At 41.6% G+C, this 26,712-nt stretch overlaps 1 protein-coding gene across 3 annotated transcripts in view; it reads right to left on the bottom strand.

Moving 5' to 3' along the window:
* The window catches only part of LOC126203965 (protein bric-a-brac 1-like), a 455,035-nt gene that overhangs the window by 345,642 nt on the left and 82,681 nt on the right, over positions 1-26,712 (bottom strand). Inside the window, exon 1 of one of the 3 annotated variants that reach the window (XM_049938364.1) lies at positions 14,219-14,566. The exons of the other annotated variants lie outside the window; for them this stretch is intronic. Coding sequence (XP_049794321.1) covers positions 14,219-14,566 — 348 coding nt within the window. Of the gene's footprint in view, positions 1-14,218; positions 14,567-26,712 lie in introns of those variants that run through there. 3 annotated transcript variants of the gene reach the window in all.

The following is a 26,712-nucleotide window of genomic DNA, read 5'->3' as shown; positions in this document are numbered from 1 at the left end:
TGGAAGTCAATAGAAAGTAATTCCCTGGAATTTCCAGACGTCCAATGTCTGCCTGGTACGGAAGGTCCAAAAGTACCCTACTTCTTCGTGGGAGACGCAGCATTTGGCCTACACACGCATTTGCTCCGGCCTTTTGGGGGAACAAACTTGACAGTTGAGAAACGTGTATTTAATTACCGTTTGTGCAGAGCAAGGAGGTATGTGGAATGTGCTTTTGGCATCCTCACCAATAAGTGGCGGTTGTTTCACCGACCTTTAAATGTTCATCCAGATTTTGCAGTAAAAATGGTTAAAGCTTGCATTGTTTTACACAATTTTGTACGTCAGAGAGATGGATTTATAATTGAAGACACCACATCCTTCACTGGTTTGGAAGACTTAGCCCAAGATGCCAACATAAGAGGAGGACTGACAGCCAACGCCATAAGGAACACTCTTTGTAAATATTTTATGACAAATGCTGGAAGCGTGTCATGGCAGATGTCAAAGATATAAATTAACAAGCCTTTTCCTTTTTGTAGATTGTTTGTGAAAGCCTGCGACTGTATAGTAAATAGTTTTCTTTATAAATAAATTACTGCTACCACTCACGTTTTTAATCGTTTTGTTTATATTTTGTACGACGCGTTTCGGGAAATAATTCCGATCTTCAAGTGCGTTTTTTTCTCTAAGTTTTCATTATGTGTAGTGTTTTTTTATTTGTGAGGTCTTGTGCGTGTTTCTCTTATAAATTACAGTAAAGAAAACAGAATGCAAGACCTGACACATAAAAAGACACCACACATGATGAAAACTTAGAGAAAAACGCACTTAAGGATGGGAATTATTTCCCGAAACGCGTCGTGCAAAATATAAACAAAACAAAAAAAACGTGACTGGTAGCAGTAATTTACTTATAAACAAACGATTTACTTTTAGAATAAAATTTATAACGTTAAATAAAAACTGTTTAAAACGTATTAAATGTAATATTAATATATTAAATAAATACTTACCAAACGCATTTTTATCTTTGTCTTCCATCTCATCAAAATCTTGCTTCAGTGCTACGCAAACTTCCCGCCAAGCATTCTTTGTAGCAATACGATCTCTATACGCATCTAGAGTTTTGTCCCACAGAACAGGTCTTACTTCCACCAAGGTTATCAAAAGTTCAGTATCAATTTCATCCATTCTTCTACACTTTTCAGTAAACAAGAATAAACACAAATGAATAAAACGACACTACAACGAACTAGTCGACGCCGTACGGCTCAAAACCGTCCAGTGTGAAAGCATGCACTTAGTCACGTAGGCCACTGTTGTCGAACTTGCCGTACGGCGACCGTCTGTTGTAGTGGCAAGACACGGCTGCAGCACGGCACGGCAGCGGCATTTTGCCGTCGCCGTATAATGTGAAAGGCGCCATACATTTCTTCACACCTACAGCCGTACGGCTTTTTGCCGTACGGTCAAAACCGTATAGTGTGAAAGCGGCGTAAAGATATAAGCGAAAATCTATTTGATAGTTCTGACAGTCGAATACATGCACCGGTACTGTCGTTGCTAAGACTGTAGGGTACGCAATTTTCAGTGGTGGTAGTATGAACAAAAACAAGAATAAAAGCCCAGTAAATATGGGCCTTAAAATGCAAACCTTAAGAGCTTGTTCATCCTCACTACTGTGAAACACACTTCTTCTGCTGAGCAAGTGCCCATAGCTTTTATAGCAAGCATTTTAGAGCACATATTTACTATTCGATTTTTCATGTTTTGGTTCATACAACCTCCCCCAGAAATACAGAAGACAAGAAGCTCGCAGTAAAAGAGATGTTTTATAGTATCAGAAATGAACTATTTTTGTGCTAATAGCTCTTAAGGTACAACAATACCAGAACATGTATACCATTGTCAGAGATATCAGAACGATTTACGCTTATAACTTTCGACCTGGTGGTGTTCAGATCAGGGTCTCTTACCTCAAGTTAATGTACTTCATCGTCCGTGAAAGTATGCATCATCAAGGAATCACATGTATTAGTGCTGCTTGTAAATATTGTACAGTCTGTGGGCAGTCTCTCGCGAGGCTATCTTTGTGTTCGCTGTTGGTTTGGTGAAAATGAATTCAAAACAAGATGAAAGAGCACTATTGTTAGAATGAATCGAAATGGATACATTATTGCCGATATTGTGAAATGTTTGGGCAGATGAGAACAAAAACAGAAATGTTAAAAATCAATCGTCTGATTTGTTTCTCAGAAATTACAGGGAACGGCCACGAAGGAAGATGTTTTTAAAAAATTAATTTATGCAAAGTTAAGAATTAAAGTATACACTGAGTAAATCACCTAAAACGTGACCGCAAATATTGCGGAAATGGAAAGTGCTATTGATGTGCGGTTTTCACAAAGTGGGTTGGCAGTCACGGGCTCGTATTGTTTGCCAATAGACTGTAATAACACTTTAGGGTGTGTATTTTTGTGCAAAATGGAAAAATGCCAACGGACATTAACAAACTACAAGTAAGACAAATTAAAATATCTAGTGTTTGTCGCAGGATTCAATTATTCAGCAGTTGACAAAAAAGTTATCTGAGTATCGTACCGCGTCATAATGTAAAGGCCCAGAAGAATGTAAAGACCCAGAAGAAGGCCACTGTAATCGCGATCGAAACGTTGATTCCGCAGTAAAGTTTTTTACATTATGACGCGGTACGATACTCAGATAACTTTTACGTCAACTGACTCTGGCCACAAAAGCCTACGCAGTTAAATTATACAATTGTTACAGGCGTGTAATTGCCTCTCTGTATCAGCCACGTAGTGCTACATTTGGCTAAACAAGAAGCTTAGCGGAATCACTTCTAAAGTGTACATGAGAATTTTGTAATGAATAAAAACTTCGTACACCAGGCTGTAAGGGGGAGAAGAGGGGGTTGGGAGAGAGGGGAGGAGGGAAGTGCCTTTGTATAGGGACCATCATTAACAGTAGTATCAAATTTTGAATTATCAACACATACAAAATTTTGATAAATTTTTTTTTCGTTTAACCTCAATTCTCTCAACAAATCTTAATGACTGATCGTTGACACTCCTTGAACCAATGATTCACCATCTTTCCTTCTGCTTGCAAGAAGGTATGGCAGTTTTCACAACAGCAGTGACTCTATCGTATAGCATTCCGAACCGCTATATTTTTGCACAATATTACTGCACAATCTAGGAATAACTTCAAAAATATTACCTATATTGTGCAACACTATTAACCGTGTAGGGGGCCCTTTAGCAGTGCCCAAAATTCGGGACATTTGATGTTGCGTGTAAGGCTCACGCCGAACAAATCATTGCACATATTGGTACATCCCGTGAAAATCGGAACCTCTGGCAACACTAATTAGGACGTGAGTCGTTCCTAAAATACCATAAGGACGACAGCAGTGTGGAAGGTAGGTGCCAGAGAGGTTTTTCGAAAGATTATTAGGAAATTTCAGGCAGGGAAGATGATGTGCTGCCGCCTCTACGAAGGGCGAGTCTCTACTCCCGACGCTGGGTCCGTGGCCTACCGAGGCGAGTGTCGCCGCAGGAACTCACATTGCTGTAAGCAGTAAACACTCTCGTGTAGCAAATTCTTGGCACAACTGTTCAACCGATTTTTTTTTTCATGCTCAACGGAATTCTGTGTATTTTATCATCACAGACTTTGCAGGTAAGTCCATTAAGAATAAATGTAATTTTTACCAGGAGTCATGTGGCCACAGTTTCTTTTGCACGAGCAATCCAGATAATAGACTGCGTTGTTATTCTCACCTGTCTTCTAGATATGGAATCATAACACAGTGACCATAATGCATTATCTCCTTCTCTTTTGTTGTTGATACGTGTTATTGATACGGGTTGGGGTCTCCTATACCGCGCCTCGTGAACTACGTACCTGTTTTCGTACTTTTATACAAAATGTGTTAGCAGGAATGTGTCAGTTTTAACGATCCTATGTTGGATGAAGTTGTTAGCCAGTGAATAGAGGAACATGTCAGTGCTATACATCACGAAGTAGACGAAAGAGACGACGATTGTACAACAGCCGGTAATCACAATTCTGCTGGCGCACAGGAGTATCTTTCAGGACAGTGGGGGTGAGAACATTCCTGTTTCTTCAGTGAAATACATGGCTAGTTAATATCAAACGTGTTCTTAGTGGTGATAAAGGAAAATGTTGACCACAGCAGTGAATGTCAATTTTGCAGATTTTCTTTTTGTCCTATCGAGTGCAATCTTTTATCTGTAAGTTTAAATCCCGTGATTTAGTTTTATGTGAAAACTTACGAGCTACAGAGATAATATTATTTTTTAGAATGTAGAGTTCAGTTCTCCGTTTATGTATACTATTTAAAAAGGCGCACGAAAGTCTGTCGTGTGATAAAAAGTAAAATTCTGTAGGCATTATTTAGTGCAATAATATCAACGACAAGTATTTAAACAACACTGAAACCACTGTAAAAATAAATGTTATATGACTTAAACGAAAATTTTCGATGACTTATCCCCTATATCTCAGTTTAAAGATATGGGACACAGAGACCACATCTTGTAGTATACATAACAGAAAAATCACCTCGTGAGTTTAGGGTTAATGAAGCGATGGTTATTTCAGAGGAACCAATGAGTAACTCCAATCTTGCGACTATTTTATTCAGTTATTTCAAATAGCCAAGCAGCTTTCGAAGTAATAAATGAAGCATGAACAATAAGTTAATCTCAGGTGGAGACCGTAGATTAATGAAAAAGATGGAAAAGATTCGAAGATGAGCGGCAACAGTGTGTTTGGTCACTGTGCGAGTCAATGAACTGCACTCAGAGGCGATACAAGAAAGACTTTCACCACAGAGGCAAAACACCTGTACTTACTTAGGAATGGTTTATTAATAAGGGGTTGCATCCTCATTTGCCCGTAATACAGCTGCGATTCTTCTTGGAATACTGGCATATAATGATTGTATAGTTTCTAGTGGAATGTTTTGCTACTCTTCGATCAGAGTCTCTCCGAACTTCTGTACTGACTAGGGAGGCCGAAGTTTGCTCCGGAGTCTGCACTACAATACGGATCATGAGGGTGCAATAATGTTCAAGTCCGGGAATGTGCTGGCCAGGGAATACGCTGAATGCTCCTCATACCACGATTCTACTGTCCTGGCTGTGTGAATGGGTGCATTATCGTCCTGAAATAGGGCATCATGTTGGGGAACAACATTTGAATCGTGGGGTGCATTTGATCGCCTAAAATGTTCACATAATCGTTGGCTGTAACACGGCTTTTAGGAGTAATGATGGGACCAGCAGAATACCATGATATGGCTGCTCACACCATCACACTTCCACCTCCATGCTTAACCGTTGGAATCAAGCAATCAGGATTGTAGGCTTCTTATGGCATTGGCCAGACATAAACCCGGCCCGATGTCGGAAATAATGAAAACGTTGACTCGTCGGACCGTGTGACGTGTTTCCACTAGCCAGCCGTCCAGGATTTATGCCCCTGACAGTATGTTTTACGCTTTTTGCGTTGGTTGACGTCACTAATGGTTTCGGTATAGAAGAACGTCCATAAATATTCGCTTTATGCAGTTCTCGGCAAACAGTGTCGATAGATACGGGGTCTCGAATATGGCTATTGAGCTCAGCAGTCACTTTAGCCGCCATAGTTTTGTGTTGTTTTGATAAAATTCTGTCAGCGTATGACGATATCTATCGTTTAGTTTTAATTTGCGCCCACTATTACGTTTACACGATGATGTTTTACAATGTGTTCTGTAGGCTCTCGCAACTGTTGAAATAGTTGTTCTTGTAATATTTAGTAAGTTGACTGTCTTGGTTACTGATGCTCCACAATCTGCCCTCTCTGGAACTCTGTTAGGTCTTTCATTGCACATCGACCGCGGCCTCTGAATGCAAATACGAAGTGTTATAACACCCCAACGACCCCCTTAAAGTCAATTAAGACGGAATATCATTATATGAAGTAGGGAAGAGTTATCTTGGCAAATACGACTTCTTTGCCGATAAGCTAACACCAAGAAGTTTTAATAACAAAAACATACATCACTGAGAGTTTTTGTTATGAAAAGAGGAGGAAGAAACCTCAGATTTAATTAATGGACAAATATCCAAGTGATAACTGCAATTAATATCTTGAAAGCTAAATCCAAGGTGATGTTAGTCAGAGATAACTTTTACGTGGAAGAGAGTTGTAAGCACAACGAAGAAATCCAATGCGCCTACAATACTGTTTCACAGAAGAAGTCGCTTGCTGGCTCTCGTCCTGTAAAGACGTTGCGAGAACAATTCTTGTCTTAGTTACTGAGAGTACGGAACGCGACGAGATTGTTTTGCGTTCAGAAGTGTTTCTTGCGTATTCACGAACTTCGGAAACTGATTTTCTAAGAAGAGACAGGAACTGATAGACGCGTTTAACCGTGCATAACGGGTGAATTGAACTTTATTGACGAAACTAGTTAATATTGGACTTGACTTTCAAATAGTTTGAACTAAAAGAAGAGTGGATAGTATATCAAAGGAGTACACTCAATTAGTCTCGAGTAGGACACAATTACACGATTTCACGAAGATAATACCATTACGCTGAGGAGTAAAGCTGTCGTAATTGTCAAGAAACTTAATTTTAATAGAACTGACTTTACCAACCAACTGCGTGGGCGTGTGGTACGAAAGTTATAAAGTATTTAGTGGCCAAGGAACAATAAACTGTTCGTTCCAAGTAAAATAACAAGCGTGGACTACATTATTAAGTGATTTAATCAATTACAGTTAACCAACGACTGTTCAGCCGGGACGATTTAGTCTGAATATCAAAATACCTATTTCATTAATTGAAAAGAGAACTTTTGAACATTTTTTTAACATTATGGCGTAGATTCACTCAGACGTGATCAAAGAGTATCTGTGGATCTCGCTTCATACAGGTTCAACAACTCCATAGCAACAAGCCAACAACGTACGAGAAGATTGATAATTACAATGTTTCCTCGCAATTAGTGGTGTGTACGATGCGGATGAGATAAGATTTAACAACTACTGCATATCTGGGCAATGAATCATTCAATCTTAAATCAGAAGAAGCATCCATCGTACGAGTTCGCATTTCTGTTTCCCGTTCACCAACGGGGACCTACGTCATCGCGCATCGTGTCTCAACTCCACTGCGAGAGCTGTGGCAGTAGCAGCTCTACGGCGTCGACAATATCAGCACGCGTAGTCGGATCGTTGAAATGACGACGTGGTATTTGTGGGCAATAGCTAGACATTGTTTGTTCACAGAACTGAACTCAACGACGCCGGACGTCACACCGTCCGACGTTTCTTCTCAACGACGAGTGCAGAGACGACGTGGGGGGCTGACTCCTCCACAACGCTCCACGACTTCGAGTGAGCTAAATGCAGAATGACGCAGCGCGTCGGAGAACGCGACACTGATCACACCCACGCCACGACAATTTATAACTACAGAGAAAAGTAAGAAATCCACAAAATAAGTGATCCTTTGAGTATCATAGAGTAGACTTTGTACCGTAGTGACAACTGAGATTTCACTGTGCTTGTGTTCTATAGTTATCATGATGCCTAAAAGAACCTTGAGACTGCGTAGTGATATAGATAAGAGAATACCCGAATCAGAGGAGGAGATTAGTGATTTGTCAGAACAGGAAGAAGGTAATACAAAAATATTGTCAATGTAGGAGGTGAAACGTTTACTGAACCAGATAAAGAAGTGATACCGAGTGTATCGGGGTTTAGAACAGAAAAAGTCGTAGAATTACCAGACAATAATTGTGATGTTAGAGAGGGAATAGATCGCGAATGTAGAATGAATGTCGCACCGAACAGCTCTCCAAGTGTAGACATGTACTCAGTGTAATGTTATCAAAATTGAATATGATGGGGGAAAACTTTGCTGAAGTAAAAGTAAAATTGGACATTAAATTTTCAGAACAGCAAGCGTCTTTCAATAGTAAATTTTCTGAATTAGCCCAACAGCAAGCAGTAGGCCTACTGCAAGCGACCTTGAATAGTGAAATTTCTGAAGAAGTCGAACTGCAAGCTACTAAACTTTCAGAACAGCAAGCATTTTTCAATAGTAAATTTTCTGAATTAGTTGAACAGCAGGTTAAAGTAGATAACCGTGTAGAGAATGTTGAAGCTCGATTTGTCGATCAAAAGGTCAAAGTGGATGATAAATTGGAAGATGTCGAGTCTAGTTTAACTAAACAAGAAAAACAGGAAATTAAAATTACTGATTGTGTAGATAAATTGCAAGAAAATTTTGGTAATTTATCGGAACAGTGTGATATGGTATCGATAAGGGTTGATTCCTTGGCAGATAATTATAGTAATACGACAGAACATCTGAATGAAATTGAAAAGAATACGGTTAAGAAGATCGATAGCTATATAATTAGTCAAAGATTAGAAGATGTGACAAATAATTTAACTGATAACTTTCATCAAATTAAAAATAAAGTTGTGCATAATTATCATGTTCGGTTTGCTCAAACATCCGAGCAACGATTGTGTAGTGACGCAAAACCAGAAAATGAATATGTAGGTAGTCAAATAAAATGCAACTGCGAGACGAAGCATCCGTGTATGCAGTCCAACACCTTTGCTAGTGATCCGTGGGAAGTAAATTCACGTTGGAAAGTAGAAGATGATCCGTATGTCCAACGAAGCTGTTTTTCTTCTCTAAAGGTGGAACACAGCATCTTTGAGAGTAGGCAATTTCCCACATTCTCTAGTGAGAAAAACAATGTCAATCCGAAAGTGTTCATAAACTTGTTTAAGAGAATATTTCCGCGCAGCTGGACTGAATTTGATAAGATATAATTTATCGTGTCTAAGATCACAGGAGAAGCTGCATTATGGGCCGCGGAAATTAGTGAAACATGTAATTATAATAACGGCTCTGACATCAGAGACGAGTTAATGAAAGAACCAAGGGCTGAAGTCAATTCGGAAGATTTTACTTTACAGGCTATAGCAGATGCTAAGATTAATAGTATTCCTCTCAGTATTCTGATTGACACAGGTGCAACAGTCAGTGTAATGACGAGTAATTGTTTAAATATGGTTAGTAGGCAACAGAAGCTACTCACTTTACCAGTGTCAGGATGTACCGTTTCGGGGGCTTTTAGCGCTAAAGCTCAAAAGATAAACAAGTGCGGGTAGCAGTAGAACTACAAGAAGCTAAACTGGAATGTACTTTCTTGATAGTATCTAAAATGACTACACCGTGCATCTGGGGAATGGATTTTTTATATGAATATGGTGCAATCCTGGACATTAAGGAAGGTGTTTGTTCAAATGGCTCTGAGCACTATGCGACTTAACTTCCGAGGTCATCAGTCGCCTAGAACTTAGAACTAATTAAACCTAACTAACCTAAGGACATCACACACATCCATGCCCGAGGCAGGATTCGAACCTGCGACCGTAGCGATCGCTCAGTTCCAGACTGTAGCGCCCAGAACCGCACGGTCACTCCGGCCGGCGAAGGTGTTTGTACGTTAACTGTTAACGATAAGCCATTGAAGATAATGCTAAGAAAGAAGAGAATTACTTTAGGAAAATAATGTCAACATTTGATTGTCAATTATGTTCCGATGAATATTGTGCATTACATAGGTGATGACCGTGATAAATTAACCGAGGTTGAAACAGATGTTGAGCATCGATGAAAAGATTAGGGAATCAGAATACTTATCAATTCAGCAGCAGAGTTAAGAGAAGTGTTAAGATCATATCTACCTGTATTTAATCAAAAGCCAGGAATAATTAAAAACTTTGAGTGCCACATTGAAACCTACCCTTATAATACATTCTGTAAGACGACATACTCAGTCCCTTGGTCAAAGAGAGAAGCAGTGACGAAGGAAATAAAGATAATGTTAGACTGGGGTATTATAGAAACTTCAACGTCAGAGTACTCCAGCCCTCTTTTAGCTGTAACTAAGGCAAATGGAGAGATACGTTTAGTCTTAGATGCGAGGGATATCAATAAAATTATCAAACCAGTGAGGACGTGTCCATAAAATCTTGAAGAACTCGTGCAAAAATTCCATGGAGTGAAGTTTCTGACCTCCCTCGATCTCAAAAGTTCATATTGGCAAACAAAGATCTCTAAGGAATCACGAAAATACACCGCTTTTGTTTATTTGGGAAGAAGCTATCAATTTAAGGTAATGCCGTTTGGGTTAAATATTAATGGTGGTGTATTCATAGCAGCACACTAGACACAGTGCTTGGTCTAGATCTATTGGAACGAGTTACGGCTTATGTAGACGATTTACTAATTGCCACGGAAACGTGGGCAGAACATCTTGAATTATTAAATCGGGTGTTTGAAAAATTCTTGGAATATGGAGTGACAATTAATTTGGGTAGATCAAAATTCGGTAGAGATCAAATTAAATTTCTTGGTCATATAGTTACACCAGAGGGAATAGTGCCAAAACCTAAGAAGTTAGACGCAATTAGAAACTGCCCATATCCTATCAATAGGAAGCAGTTGAAATCATTCTTGGGATTAGCGTCCTTTTTCAGAAAATTCATCTCACACCAGTTATTGAATATTGTTGCGAAAAAATATACCATGGCATTCGACTGATGCTTGTAGTCAAGCTTTTGATGAAATACATAGTGCTCTACTTAATGCTCCGCTACTGCACAATCCGCGAATGGAAGAGGATTTTTTCATCGCGACTGATGCACCAGAGACAGGGTTGGGGGCTATGTTATTTCAGATGGATGACGAAACTAATGTAGAGACCATTAAAATAATTGCTTTTGCTAGTAGAACACTGTCTAATTGTGAACGTTCATACTGTACAACTGAATGAGAGGTATTAGCGATAATATGGGCGTTGAAGAAATTCAGATACTTCGTATATGGTACGAAAATAGTCATACATTGTGGTCACAAAGCTGTCACTTTTCTTATGTCAAGTCGAATGTTACATGGACGACTTACACGATGGGCATTAGTGTTACAAGAGTACAACATAACAGTTAAGCACATCAAGGGTCGCGACAATGTCGTGGCAGACGCATTGTCGAGACTGCCAACACCTAAGTCCGGTGAAATCGAAGAAGAACGGATCGTAGATTTTAAGATAATGATACTTGAAACTTCCATATACTAAAGATGTAAGTGAGATGTGTTCTCATTTGGGACAAATGCAAAGGATAGATGGTAAATAGAAGGAAATTATAAGTAATTCAAGTACTGGCAAGAATAATAAGATTAAGAATCACTACAGAATAAAAGAAGGTGTGTTGTTTTATCGAAAAAGAGAGAGAAATCTGTTCTAAGTTAACTGTTTCAAATAGTTCGGGTCTGTTTGTCACCAGAAGGTCTAATATGTTAGCGCCATGAGTCGGTTCTCTGTTTAACTGCTAGTTTTCAAATAATGGTTGGTTCAAATGGCTCTGAGAACTATGCGACTTAACTTCTGAGGGCATCAGTCGCCTAGAACTTAGAACTAATTAAACCTAACTAACCTAAGGACATCACACACATCCATGCCCAAGGCAGGATTCGAACCTGCGACCGTAGCGGTCGTTCGGTTCCAGACTGTAGCGCCTCAAACCGCACGGCCACTCCGGCCGGCTTTGTTTGTAAGCAACAGTATTCTCACTTCTGACTATTTCCTACTTCAGAGTTTCGACATTCAGTATCAACAAACATTAGAGTGTAATCATGGGCTATGCTTACTTTTTAAGTATCAAAGTAATACATCTATAACAAATATTGAGGAGATAACCATCAGTTCTCTGGAATATAATAAACTGCTCAAGTAATCTGTATCAACAGTGCCTATTTTGGATTCTTGCCCCTCCCCCACCTCCTCCATCTGGAAAAACTTCTGCAGACGCCTATATCTAATATTACTTAATAAAGCATTTAGCGATGAATAATGCCGTCGGGGTCACGTACAATTCCGACTTCCCAACGAGTTGGGAAACATAACTTATGACACGTAGGAAGATTTCTAGTATATAATTTAAACGTAATTAACCTTCTACTCATTCAACCGTATTAAAACTGAACTGATATAAATAAGATCATATTCAGACATACAAGATACATTCACAGGGAAACGAACCACTTTCTGGATATTGGGTTTCGTTTAAAAAAAAGAAAAGGAAAAATTGGCGAACATTTCTGGTTAAGATGGAGGGCATTGTAGCATGGCGTGCACACTTTGAGAGAAAACGACAAAAAAGCGAAGAAACCCGTCGTGTATACTGGTGAAACATCGGTACGTACACACTACAGTGTCAGTAAATGTCGGTAGCATAGTGACGTACTATGAGCGTGGAAAAATGAACGGCGTTTGATAGGATGAAAACTATTATGGACGAATACTGGCACACTGATGGACGGAGCTGGAAAAATTAAATGATCGTATGGCACTGTTAGCCGGGAGGTCCAATTCGGATCCGGCTGCCAAGTGCACGTCTTCTGTCATTCGGCGACTTGCGGCGGATGATAAGGATGAAATTACGATGAGAACTTCACAACACCCAGTTCACAAGCGGAGATAATCTCCAACCCCAACTCGACCTGGAATCGAACCCGGGCCCAGAGCATCAGCGGCAAGCATGTTACCACCCAGCTAAGCAGGCGGACATGAACGAAGCCTTTGCGAGCGTAATTATTAAACTCCATCTGAACAGTGAAATTTCGTCGCGTGGTTGTGAGGATGTATCGGACAAGGCAGAGACAGCTGCTTCGGACGTCAGGAACAGCTCTACCGAGTCCGCAGATGAGGCAGAATTGGGTGCAGAAGAGCCAGGTGTTTTCTTTTCGAGCCGGCCGCTGTGACCGAGCGGTTCTAGGCGCTTCAGTCCGGAACCATGCTGCTCCTACGGTCGCAGGTTCGAATCCTGCCTCGGCATGGACGTGTGTGATGTCCTTAGGTTAGTTAGATATAAGTAGTCCTAACGTCTAGGGGACTTTGACCTCAGATGTTAAGTCCCATTGTGCTCAGAGCCATTTTTTTTCTTTTGGAATCTTTGTATAAGTGGTTTTAATTATTTTTATTAGTCCATCAAAATATTTAAAGTTTGAAAATGTTCATGTAGTGATTAAAAAACGAATGTAGAATAATCTTTTACCAGTGGATATCCTAAGCGGTAAAAATGTATTTTTCGCTACAAGATTTAATAATATAGTGATCAAAGTCATTTCGATAAATATTTCAAAAGTTAAATAAAAATGTTACAGCACCTGGCAAAATATGAAACCACAACCTCTTGCACCGTAAGCAAGCGTGTTCTCCGAGACTTTTTTGTCCATTTCTTACAAACGAGGGCCCACTAGGGTGAATCGCTCCGGGATGTGATACTTGAGATCCTAACCTACGCCATCGTGTATAAGGTTTCAAAAGTCGATCCTCCCCCACAGTTGGGACTTCTCTTTGCTAATTATTAGATCGTACACCAAAATTTATATTTAATTTTAATTTCTTATTGTTTCCTGTAGAATAATATAGCAACAGCGAACGTATTTTTATCTTCCGCAAGTTATTAGATCCAAAAACAACAGTTTTATTTTAATTTCACAAGATTGTCTGTAGAAGGAAGTGTTAATAGCAAATGTATTACGCCTTCGCTTCAGTTATTAGACCGTAACGCAACAATTTTTTTTCATTTCCTATGTTTTTCTGTAGAATATATTAACAGCGAATGTAGCGTTGTCTCCTAAACGCACGCACAGCTGCATTGTTCGAGCGTAAAACAACAGTTTTATATAATTATTGTTCATTGCGATTGTTTCTCTGAACAAGAATGTATTAGCAGAGAGTACATTTGTTTTATGTGCTGCACTTGTACAAAGTACAGATCACGAACCGCGTTACATGAACACTGAACGCAGTTATAACGTTCGTGCCTCATCCGAAACAACCAATAGCAGCACATGTCAACAGTTCGCACCGCACCCACCCAAAACGTCAACGGTAAACTGAACGGGTAATAGTTTGCTTCAAAGCGTAAGGTAACTTGCGAAGGAAAAAAATGCAGATACGGACAAACATGCGACGTATCGATGTATAAAGACTAATGGAAGCCATCTTTCACCGAGACTGTACGAAGCCTGCCACGACAGAACGAGAAATTATGACAACAGCGAGCCGAAAGCATCAATTAGCTGCCAGCGAATGACTCACGTGCCGGTACGCGACCTGCGAGCGTTGCTTTACGTGGGGCCGCAGGAACGAGTCGATCTTGCGGAACCAGACGACGGTCGGTACGTAACGTTCGCCACGATGAGCGCACGTTTTGATTTTCTTAAGCTCCTGCAAGTACGACGAACGCAGGTTGTTTATCTTGTACTTTGCGTCGGAGACACCGAATTCCGGTATGCCCATTGCGGCAACGATGGCCTCGAGCGCGGTCAGACGGGACGGCTTGTCGTTGTAGACGTCGAGATCTGTGTTCCAGAGGCACTCGTGCCTGCAGTAGAGGTTGACGAAGCGCATCACCGTGTCGTCGCTCCATCGCGTGCACGTTGCCATCGCTGCGGCGCGGGTTACTAGAAACTACTGGCCGATGACTGTGCGGCTCGCGTCCGAACTTGGCCGGAGCCACCCGAGCGCCGGCAGCGACATCCGTGGCGGCTCTGACGTGGCCACCGAGCTCGGACGGGTTCGGCCAGCGAACCGATGTCGATCGGCTACTGCCGCGCCGCGCCGTGAGCTACTCGAGTCACGTACGAGAGGTAGCGTTCGCAGGACCAGAGTCGTGAGGACGACTTACAATTCCGCCCGCTTTTGGGTGCCTATTTCCGTCCGCGCGCGGTGCGAAATGTTGGGCCGTGTGCTCTGCTCATTTCGACTGAGGAGCTGGCTGCGTCTAGTCTGATCCATAGCAGGTAATAAGGAAGAGAAAGATTAAGGTTAATCGTCTGAACGTGGACGAGGTCACTGGAGACAAAGCAGAAGTTCGGTGGAACGAAACCAACCATGCCCTACTTGCACGTTTAACAAGATCTGGAAAACAGAGGATGCTCAGGAAAATTGAATTTACTGGAAAAGTCAGGAAAGTCTTACGGAATTCTGAAAGATATGGAGAATTCTAGATGACTCTGCGGGGATTTGAACTATTCATTGGCGGATGGGCAATCATCACTGAGATTCTGCTACAGAATCGGTTGTGGAGTCACGTACTGAAAAAGCAACGAAAAATGCTGAAGCGCACTGAATTGTTGTCATGTTTGTCATTCGATCGTCACTACCTCTGAGATACCTCCAACCTCGGCAACCTTCGTTATTGTTCGTCTGTTCTCGTAGTCCGTTTGCCACTGCACTATTGTGAGTAAATGCGTGCGTGAGAATAAGTCATGTAGCTGTGATTTTGTCATTTCCACAAAAGCGAAATGCTGCCGAGAATTCTTCCGGGTTGTATGGCCGTGGTGCATGGAACTCTTCTATCCTGACGTTTCGTCCAAAGCTGCGTTGGACATCTTCGGAAGTGCTCCTGGTTGTACTGAGTCTTGCCGCTGACGAGTCGGACGTCAAAGAACGGCCTAAACACCGTGGAAAGTGGCCGTGGTCTGGAGTTCACGTGATGGCAGAGATAAACCTTGTCACGGATAAAATATAACTATCGACCACAGTACGTTAATGATATAAACTTCTCTTCGATTCTGTAGTGCCACGGTCCATAATCACTGAGTTCCATAGCTTCTTCTTTTCTGTTATAATTATCACCAAGTTTGTATCTTTCGACGGCTTCTCTGTATAGCCGTGGATAATAGTTCGTCATAGTTCCCGAAAATTTCACTACGTGATCACTCGACTGAAGAGCATGTTCCGCCACTGCTGACTTGTCTATTTTCCCTAGTCGGCAAAGTCTTTTATGTTCCTTCAACTCTGTATTCACACTTCTATTTGTAATTCCAGTGTAGACCCTACCACATGTACTCGGAATCTTGTATACTCCACTAGCAGACAGAGAGGGGACGTTTATCCTTAACGGAACGAAGTGCTTGGCCCATTTTATTAGTTGGTCTGAAAATCGGTCGAACGTTATGTTACCTTAAAATGATATCTTGAATTAAAATCATTTGTTGAGATCTATACTTGGACTTGCGTATTTCGTCGATCAATCCTGAATATTCGGTTTTGAGTTCTTTTTTCTTATTTCATTACTTCGTCGTGTTTCTCACGCTGTCATGCTTCAAGTTAATAATAAAGATGGTGTGAAGAGGTCCAGGTTTCAAACATCATGCGTCGTGCTATCAAAGCCTATAGCATACGAGGGCTGCATTCCAGTAGCAACGGCTGGAAGCGTGTCCTGCGAGAATTTTTTATATACTTCAGGTTATCGCACAGTGGAAAAATGACGTGCAAAAGCAAACGGTAAAAACAGAATTTCCCAGGGCGGCAAGACTTACGGAACTGTTAATGAAATTGTAAATTAACTGTTCCTTCGTTTTCACTCGTTTGATGTTTAGTTAATGATTTAACCATTAACCTTTCCGTAACTATAGTCAGAAAACCTAAGCCGTAGGTACTTCTGCTTTGTTTCTGTAATGTCATTAATTTTGTCGGACTGAAATGTCCTCCAGCAGAATTAGAAGCAGGCACTACACTATTTTGACGAATGTAGTTCGCGAGATTTTGTTTGCCATTGTTACTGCTTGGTTATGAGTACCTGAAAGTATAAATTCCCATTCGTGATTACGGAATTGTGGCTGTTATACAGTTTCTTCTGTACTGACTTTAGAAGAACTCAAACATGCTTGAATGATAAAATAGTTCACATTACAAACCTAGAATGAGTTTTTTGACTTGTTAATAAAGTTCATAATTAAAACATTTTAATTTTACCTCAGGTATTACTATTCAAAATTATTCCTCGAACAACAAAAACAAAATCATCGGTTTCGTCTATATTTCGTTTTCAATCCTAGCTGAACTTCGGTTAATGAATGGCGTGACAACTCAAAAAAACTTCATTTGCAGCCATGAAAACTAGTACAGTAAAGCTGTCTACTACATACAATAATTGGTTTGAGGAAATTTGGAATTTAGACTTGGTAAAACCGAGAAATGTCTGTTGATGAAACAATCACGGAAAATCTAAATCTCGATGGCCGGACGGAGATTGAACCGCCGTTCTCCCGGTTAAGAACCCAGTATTTTGCAATTGCGTCATCCCACTAGATCAAAAAAAAAAATAAAAGAGAGAGAGAGAGAGAATTCAAAACCTGTCTCCCACTAGATTCCATTTTGCTGCTGATATTTATAACCTAATTTCGTTCACGTCGAACTGTGATATGCCTCAACTACACAGATAGCGGCATCGTAGGTGCGACCACAACGGAGGGGTATCTATCTGTTGAGAGGCCAGACAAACGTGTGGTTCCTGAAGAGGGGCAGCAGCCTTTTCAGTAGTTGCAGGGGCAACAGTCTGGATGATAGACTGATCTGGCTTTGTAACAATAACCAAAACGGCCTTGCTGTGCTGGTACTGCGAACGGCTGAAAGCAAGAGGAAACTACAGCCGTCATTTTTACCGAGGACATGCTGCAGCTTTACTGTACAGTTAAATGTTGATGGCGTCCTCTTGGGTAAAATATTCCGGAGGTAAAATAGTCCCCCATTCGGATCTCCGGGCGGGGACTATTCAGAAGGACATCGTTGTCAGGAGAAAGAAAACTGGCGTTCTACGGATCGGAGCGTGGAATGTCAAATCGTTTCATTAGGCAGGTAGTTTAGAAAATTTAAAAAGGGAAATGGGTAGGTTAAAGATATAGAGAATTGGTGAAGTTCGGTGGCAGGAGGAACAAGACTTCTGGTCAGGTGAATACAGGGTTATAAATACAAAATCAAATAATGGTAATGCAGACGTAGGTTCAATAATGAATAAAAAATAGGAGTGCGGATAAGCTACTACAACGAGTATAGGGAACGTCTTATTGTAGCCAAGATAGACACGAAGCCCATGCCTACCACAGTACTACAAGTTTATATACCAACTAGCTCCGCAGATGACGAAGAGATTGATGAAATGTGTGATGAGATAAAAGAAATTATTCAGATAGTGAAGGGAGACGAAAATTTAACAGTCTTGGGTGACTGGAATTTGATAGTAGGAAAAGGAAGAGAAGCAAAAGTAGTAGGTGAATATGGAATGGGGGTAAGGAATGAAAGAGGAAGCTGCCTGGTAGAATTTTGCACAGAGCATAACTTAATCATAGCTAACACTTGGTTCAAGAATCATGAAAGAAGGTTGTATACATGGAAGAATCCTGGAGATACTAGAAGGTATCAGATAGATTATATAATGGTAAGACAGAGATTTAGGAACCAGGTTTTAAATTGTAAGACATTTCCAGGGGCAGATGTGGACTCTGACCACAATCCAAGGTTATGAACTGTAAATTAAAATTGAAGAGGCTGCAAAAATATGGGAATTTAAAGAAATCTGACCTGGACAAATTGAAAGACCCAGAGGTTGTAGAGAGTTTCAGAGAGAGCACTGGGGAACGATTGACAAGAATGGGGGAAAGAAATACAATAGAAGAACAACGGGTACCTTTGAGAGATGAAATAGTGAAGGCAGCAGAGGATCAAGTAGGTAAAAAGATGAGGGCAAGTAGAAATCCTTGGGTAACAGAAGGGATATTGAATTTAATTGGTGAAAGGAGAAAATATAAAAATGCAGTAAATGAAGCAGTCAAAAAGGAATTCAAACGTCTCAAATAAGTTACGGTTGCAAAATACTAACACGAATTCCTTACAGACGAATGGAAAAACAGGTAGTATTCGACCTCGTGGAATATCAATTTGCATTCCGTAGAAATGTTGGAACACACTAGGCAATACTGGCCCTACGACTTATCTTAGAAGATTGATTAAGAAAAGGCAAACCTACGCTTCTAGCATTTGTAGACTTAGAGAAAGCTTTTGACAATGTTGACTGAAATACTCTCTTTCAAATTCTGAAGATGGCAGGGGTCAAATACAGGGAGCGAAGTGCTATTTACAATTTGTACAGGAACCAGATGACAGTTATAAGAGTCGAAGGGCATGAAAGGGAAACAGTGGTTGGGAAGGGAGTGACACAGAGTGGTAGCCTACCCCTGATGTTATACAATCTGTGTATTCAGCAAGCAGTAAAGGAAACAAAAGAAAAATTCGGAGTAGGTATTAAAATCCATGGAGAAGAAATAAAAACTTTGAGGTTCGCCGATGACATTGTAATTCTGTCAGAGACAGCAAAGGACTTGTAAGAGCAGTTGAACGGAATGGATGGTGTCTTGAAGGGAGGATATAAGATGAACATCAACAAAAGCAAAACGAGGATAATGGAATGTAGTCGAATTAAATCAGGTGATGATGAGGGAATTAGATTAGGAAATGAGACACTTAAAGTAGTAGACGAGTTTTGCTATTTGGGTAGCAAAATAACTGATGACAGCCGAAGTATAAATAAAATTTAGACTGGCAATAGCAAGGAAAGAGTTTCTGAAGAGGAGAAATTTGTTAACATCGAGTATAAGTTTGAGTGCCAGAAAGTTTTTTTCTGAAAGTATTTGCATTGAATGTAGCCATGTATGGAAGTCAAACATGGACGATAAATAGTTTAGACAAGAAGGCAATAGAAGCTTTCGAAATGTGGTGCTACAGAAGAATGCTGAAGGATAGATGGCTAAATCACGTAACTAATGAGGTACTAAATAAAATTGGGGAGAAGACGAATTTGTGGCACAACTTGACTAGAAGGTGGGATCGGTTGGTAGGACATGTTCTGCTTGTGTGAGAAAAGGAGTTTGCTTGGCACACAAACTTCCTTCAAACTACACGTCCTGCTACATCAAAATTGGTCAGTGGAGTTCAGCACCATACTGTTGTACAACATTATAATCCAATTACTGTAAATAAGAAATTATGAGAGGTTGTTACGAATTGAATGAGAACTATAGAGAATGCATTTCCTTTCCTGTATTTTTAGTGAACTTTGTACACTTACAATTGTGTCGATTGATAGCTGGTGACGACAATGAAGTTCACCTCCTTTACCAAAAACAAGATATTTCTATTCTTCACTTCCAGAAAACTTGTGTACATAAATGTTTGGCAACTCTTACACATACATTACTCAGTTTTATCACTACAATAGCAATTTTTATTACGACGGCCTAACAATACGTCCTCTTCCCACAAGATACAGATTAACAGTCCTCTTTTTTTTTTAAAGAGTTTTTTTTTTTAGTCCATACTCAAAGATTCATAACTACTATCGTTGCGGGGATTGCGCGCTAAAGAGTTTCTTGCTGTCCAACTGCGCTTCACTTGGTATTTACATACATTACTGAGCTTCCCAGAATAAAATTAGGCACAAATTAGTTAAGAAAATGGCAGTAAGCACAAATTAGTTAAGAAAAGGGCAGTGAGGATCACATAACATTACAGAGTGCGCTTCCTGTGTGTTTTGGTGTATTTCGATATGCTTGAAAACTTTTGAATTCCACAGGTCGACGCAGATGACCGAGACCGAGATGGAAAGGTTTACAACCAGCAAGACGGTGCACCACCTTATTTCCTCAGGGAAGTTCGAGGTTTTCTCGATAATCGCTTCCCAGGTCGGTGGATTGGCCGTCAAGGGCTTAATCACATGGCCACCTCGCTCCACAAACTTGACACCACTCGATTTCTTTCTCTGGGGTTTCATTAAAGACCGTTCCTCCCCACCAAACAATTTATCCGACCTGAGAAATCGAATTTACGCTGCTGTTGCACATGTTACATCCGACCTGCTGCAACGAGTATGAAAAGAAATTGAGTACCAGCGGAATTTTTACCGCGTCACATTTAGCCAAAATGGTACTTTACACTTTTCTGTGAAACTTGAGGTTGTCTGCTACAAAATGACACACAGTCTACCGATTCTATAAGTTCTCACAATAAATTTCTGTATCATTCCAAAGTTGTTGACTCACCCCAGTAGAGCGGTATTAAGGGATAAAGCGGTGGGTGCCAGTGCGTCCGCAAAACGAAGACCGAGCAGGTGGGTCCCCACCCTTTCAAGCCCATCACGACAAGAAGCAACTACACGCCGTTTCACAGTTATACCGACCTTCCGCAGTGCGACTTGTAAATCACTGATGACGCAGTGTACAGACATTCCTGGAGAGCGTTTATTTTCCAAAAAAATGTGTTAACAGTATATGGTATATGGATATTAGTTATTAATAAAAATACACATATTTAAAGGATCTACGTAAATCTCTGATCACCGCCTTGTACTGCCAGACAGGAATCTGATTCTTAGTCATCGTGTACAACAGTTCTGTCTATCTTCTGGTTCAAAAAAATGGTTCAAATGGCTCTGAGCACTATGGGACTTAGCATCTGTGGTCATCAGTCCCCTAGAACTTAGAACTGCTTAAACCTAACTAACCTAAGGACATCACACACATCCATGCCAGAGACAGGATTCGAACCTGCGACCGTAGCGGTCACGCGGTTCCAGACTGAAGCGCTTAGAACCGCAGGGCCACACCAGCTGGCTACTTCCTTCTGGCAAAGGCCACGTCCCCCACCAAGAGCATTGCTCGCTCTTCAGTTCACAGACTAATCGACCATATCCTCCTCAGCATTTCCTGCCCAACTCTGTTAAGGGAGTGTACAAAATTTCTTCACTGTGCTCGTGTTTATATAGTGGAGGTATTTTCAGCTTATTCATTAAGTACGTATTTGCATAAACTAAGAGAGTGTAACATAAAACATATTCCTATACATAAAATCTGAGGAGTGTTTAAATTATTAATGTCAGATTTCATTAGTGAAGCAGTTCATACACTATCAAGCCACATTCATGTGACCACGTGTGAAAAGCCTGAGTGACCATGTTTTAAGTGCACTGTGAAGAATGCTGAAGATTAGATGGGTAGATCACATAACTAATGAGGAGGTATTGAACAGAATTGGGCACAACTTGACTAGAAGAAGGGATCGGTTGGTAGGACATGTTCTGAGGCATCAAGGGATCACCAGTTTAGTATTGGACGGGCAGCGTGGAGGGTAAAAATCGTAAAGGGAGACCAAGAGATGAATACACTAAGCAGATTCAGAAAGATGTTGGTTGCAGTAGTTACTGGGAGATGAAGAAGCTTGCACAGGATAGAGTAGCATGGAGAGCTGCATCAAACCAGTCTCAGGACTGAAGACCACTACAACAACAGTGAGACATGCAGGAAGAGAGCCAATGAGGTTTCCAGTACCATGCCAGTTGTCCTACGATTAGGTTTCTCAGTTGAAGATCCATGGTACATACAGACGGATCGAGTTGGTCCTACAGACTCTCGATTGGGTTTAAATTGGGGGTGTTTGACGGCCAGGAGTGTACAGTAAACTCTCTGGTGCTCTTCAAACCATACACATTGACTGCGAAGACTGGGAGTGGTGTGACACGTTGCATTGTCTTGCTGGTAGATGGCATCGTACCGATGAAAAACAAATTAATAGCCATAGTTCTCGCGTTTTCGTTTGCGTCACAAAGTAAACGGATTTTGTGACACATTACAAGTTACTTATCAGGGGCAAATTATTTAGTTTCATCTGAGTGCTTCGGTAGTTAAGTTTTTGAATATCTGCGTATTACTAGACACAGTTCGTGCGTTTTCGTCTGGGTCTAGAGCAGAGTTGCGCAGCACGTGCCGATATCTGCATAGTTTAGTATTCCACAGTCTTAAGTATGGACAGGGACTGCGATTGTTGTGTGCAGATGCGAGCCGAGTTGGTGACACTTCGCTCTCAGCTTCAGGCTGTGATGGCTCCGGTTACACAGTTTGAGGCTGCAGTGGATGGGCACCACTGTTGTGGGCCTGCCGTGGGGATCCAACGGACGTCCATCACGTCAGAGTCCTCCGATCGGTCCTCACCAGTGGCCTACCCAGTTACTGAGGTTTATCCCTCGCCTGTGGTCGAGGTGGAGGTCGCTCTGGGGCGAAGCAGGCGCCGAAAGACTTCCCAGGAAGCCGCACGTAAGGCCTCCCTGGCTTGTCTGACAAACAGGTTCCATGTGCTGTCTGTGGCTGACACTGACGCTGAGCCAGATGCTGCCGCCTGTCCTGTTTCAGAGGTAACCACTCAGCCTTCAAGGTCCGGGCAAACGCAGAGGGTGCGATTACTGGTAGTTGGGAGCTCCAACGTTAGGCGCATTATGGGGCCCCTTAGGGACTTGGCCGACAAGGATGGAAATATTCCAGATGTGGAAAGGGTCCTCTCGGATGCCATGAAGAGCACAAGGTGCAGCCAACTGCAGGTGGTGGCTCACGTCGGTACCAATGATGTGTGTCACTTTGGATCAGAAGAGATTCTCTCTGGTTTCGAGCGGCTAACAGAAATGGTAAAGGCTGCCAGTCTTGCTTGCAAGATCAAACCATAGCTGATCATTTGCAGCATAGTCGACAGGACCGATTGCGGACCTCTGGTACAGAGCCGAGTGGAGGGTCTGAATCAGAGGCTCAGACGGTTCTGCCAGCGTGTAGGCTGCAGATTCCTCGACTTGCGCCAAAGGGTGATTGGGTTTCGGGTTCCGCTGAATAGGTCATGTGTCCACTATACGCAGCAGGCGATTACACGGGTAGCAGGGGCTGTGTGGCGTGGACTGGGCGTTTTTTTTGTTTTTTTTTTTTTTTAGATTGGGCGTCTCGGGAAAACACGAGAAGGGCTTCAGTCACAAAGGGAGCAGGCAGAACACTGGAAGAACGTAGATAAAGGAACCATTGGTATAACAGTTGAAAATTGTCGTAGCTGTGTTGGGAAAGTACCAGAGCTCCAAGCGCCAACAGAAAGCACTGATGCTCAAATCGTTATAGGCACTGAAAGCTGGCTAAAGCCGGACATAAGCTCAGTCGAAATTTTTACGAAGAACAGTTTAACTTGTCGCGAAATTGAAGTAGATACTTCCGGTGAGTTAGTATGAGCAGAGGTCATTGTTGGCAACCGGAATAAAATAATAATTGGACCCTTTTACCGACCTTCCCAATTCAGATGATAAAGTTACTGAAAGGTTCAAAGAAAACTTGACTTTGATTTCAAACACATACCCGACTCATACGATAATAGTTGGTGGTGACTTTAATTTACCCTCGATATGTTGGCGTAAATACATGTTTAGTTCTGGAGGTACGCATAAAATATCATCCGAAATTGTGCTAAACGCATTCTCTGAAAATTATTTCGAGCAGTTAGTTCATGAGCCCACACAAATAGTAAACGGTTGTGAAAACACACTTGAACTCTTAGCAATAAACTAATCCTGAGTTAATAACGAGCATCAAAACCGTTTCAGAGATTAGTGAACACAGGGTTGTCGTAGCGAGATTGAATATTTTAATCTCCAAATCCCCGAAAAATAAGCGAAAACTATACCTATTCCAAACAAAAATTCACTTGACGCCTTCCTGAGAGACAATCTCCACTCATTCCAAATTAATAATATAAGTGTAGACCAGATATGGCTTAAATTCAAAGACATACTATCGGTAGCAATTGAGAGATTTATACCAAATAAATTAACAAACAACGGTGCTGATCCTCCTTGGTACACAAAACGGGTTAGAACACTGTTGCAAATCGGCCGCGGTCTGTTAGTATACGTCGGACCCGCGTTTCGCCACTATCAGTGATTGCAGACCGAGCGCCGCCACACGGCAGGTCTAGAGAGACTTCCTAGCACTCGCCCCAGTTGTACAACCGACTTTGCTAGCGATGGTTCACTGACAAAATACGCTCTCATTTGCCGAAACGATAGTTAGCATAGCCTTAAGCTACGTCATTTGCTACGACCTAGCAAGGCGCCATGTTCAGTTACTATTGATATTGTAAATACTGTACTGACAAGAGCTACGTTCAACTTTAATGGATTAAAGTTAAGTATTCCACCAGCTACATCCTTTTTTTCTAGTCTAAATTCCTTGTCCTGTTCCAGACCTCACGCCAGCCTGCGTGAGCTAAAACGCGTGCCTTTCGGCTTCCTCTATAATACTGGGTTGGCTCTCCTGCCAATCCACAACATTTTGGCGACGAGGCAACACTGCGTTCTTAACTATACTGCCCTGATTTACTTGTGTAATGGCTTCGCCACCATCTCCAGATGTACTGTCCGAATTTTATCGCTTACAGAATCAGCAGACGCAGGCCTTACTGGATGCCCTAGGACAGCTCGTCCAGGGTCAACGTGCAATGCAAAACAATGCGGCAGCCGCCGCTCCACCGCTAACGCAGCCACAACACGCAGTTGCACCACCTTTTCGACCCTTTGATGCTGCACTGGAAAGCTGGACTGAGTGGTCACGCCAATTTGGATTCCATCTCGCCGCCTACAGAATTCAAGGTAATGAGCGGCAGCCTTTTCTCCTTTCTTCCGTCGGCGTCCAAACGTACCGTGTGATCGTCAAATTATTTCCCCGACGCGACGTAGCAACTCTGTCCTACGACGAAATTTTGTCTGCATTAGATGCATATTTCAAAGAATCAGTCAATGTCGTTGCAAAAAGGTATACCTTCTTTCGTACAAAACGTACGGCAGGTCAGACTAATAGGGAGTGGGTTGCAACCTTGCAAGACCTTACTAGGGATTGTGCTTTTGAGTGTCAATGTGGACTCCCTTATTCAGATACTATGGTACGTGATGCAATTGCACAGAAAGTTTCTGATGTTCGTATAAGGGAACAGATTTTGAAACTAGTCAATCCCTCCCTTCAACAAGTGATGGACATATTGGATCGGCAGGACACACTTGACTTTGCTCAGGAATCATTTGAAACTTCACCAGCGGTGTGTCAGGTTGACATTTTGTAATTTTGGCGACATGAAACAGTCTAAGAAGAATGTGGTGTTGTCTTTCGCTAGTATCGACAATGCCGCGAAAGGTAACGGTGAAACAATGAGTGTTGGCCCGCTGACAATTTTCCAAAGAACAGCCATCGCGAAAAAAGTGATGAAGATGTTGCAAGGTTTATGAAATATTGTTTTTATTCCATTTGGCTCTCTTTGATGAAGGGGGACAGAGGAAAGGAAAGGAAATAAATCTTTTTCAATGCTCTTCTGGAGGATAATTATGCACCTCATGATCTGAGAACGAGCACTAAAGGAATAGATGGAGGCTTCCTCTTTCACCCCATGAAATGGGAGATTCCCATACTTTGCAATCAATACATAGCCTGTGTGCTCAAATACGAGGTTAATCCCAAAAGTAAGGTTTCCTATTTTTTATAACTACATAGACCTGTTTTTTCTACAATGGTTTACAGCTTGAACATTTAGTTATTTTTCGACATAATCACCATTTCTGTCGATGCATTTTTGTAGACGCTGTGGCAGTTTTTGTATACCCATGTCATACCAGCTCGCCGCCATGCAGTTCAGAAAGTTATGAACCTCTTCTCAGGTGTAAAGTGGTATTCCTAGGTTTCGTCACCCGTGACAATTGAGTCCAGAAAGTTGTCCTGTTCGGCTGCAAGGCGGTGAAGAAATGCGCGGGAAGAATCAACTGGTTGCCGCATGTGGTCCTCAGTCAGATGCGTGACACCCATCTTGTGCACACCTTCCGGTAATTCAATGTTTCCGTTAAAACTCTGTGAGAGATGCTTCGGGAAACCTCAGGAACCAACGTGCAGAGATCATCCAGGGTAATCCGCCGA

The sequence above is a fragment of the Schistocerca nitens genome, chromosome 9 (genome assembly GCF_023898315.1).
Source record: "Schistocerca nitens isolate TAMUIC-IGC-003100 chromosome 9, iqSchNite1.1, whole genome shotgun sequence".
NCBI lineage: Eukaryota > Metazoa > Arthropoda > Insecta > Orthoptera > Acrididae > Schistocerca > Schistocerca nitens.
Note: the sequence above shows the minus strand (reverse complement) of the source record. Positions and strands in the feature narration are given on the sequence as shown.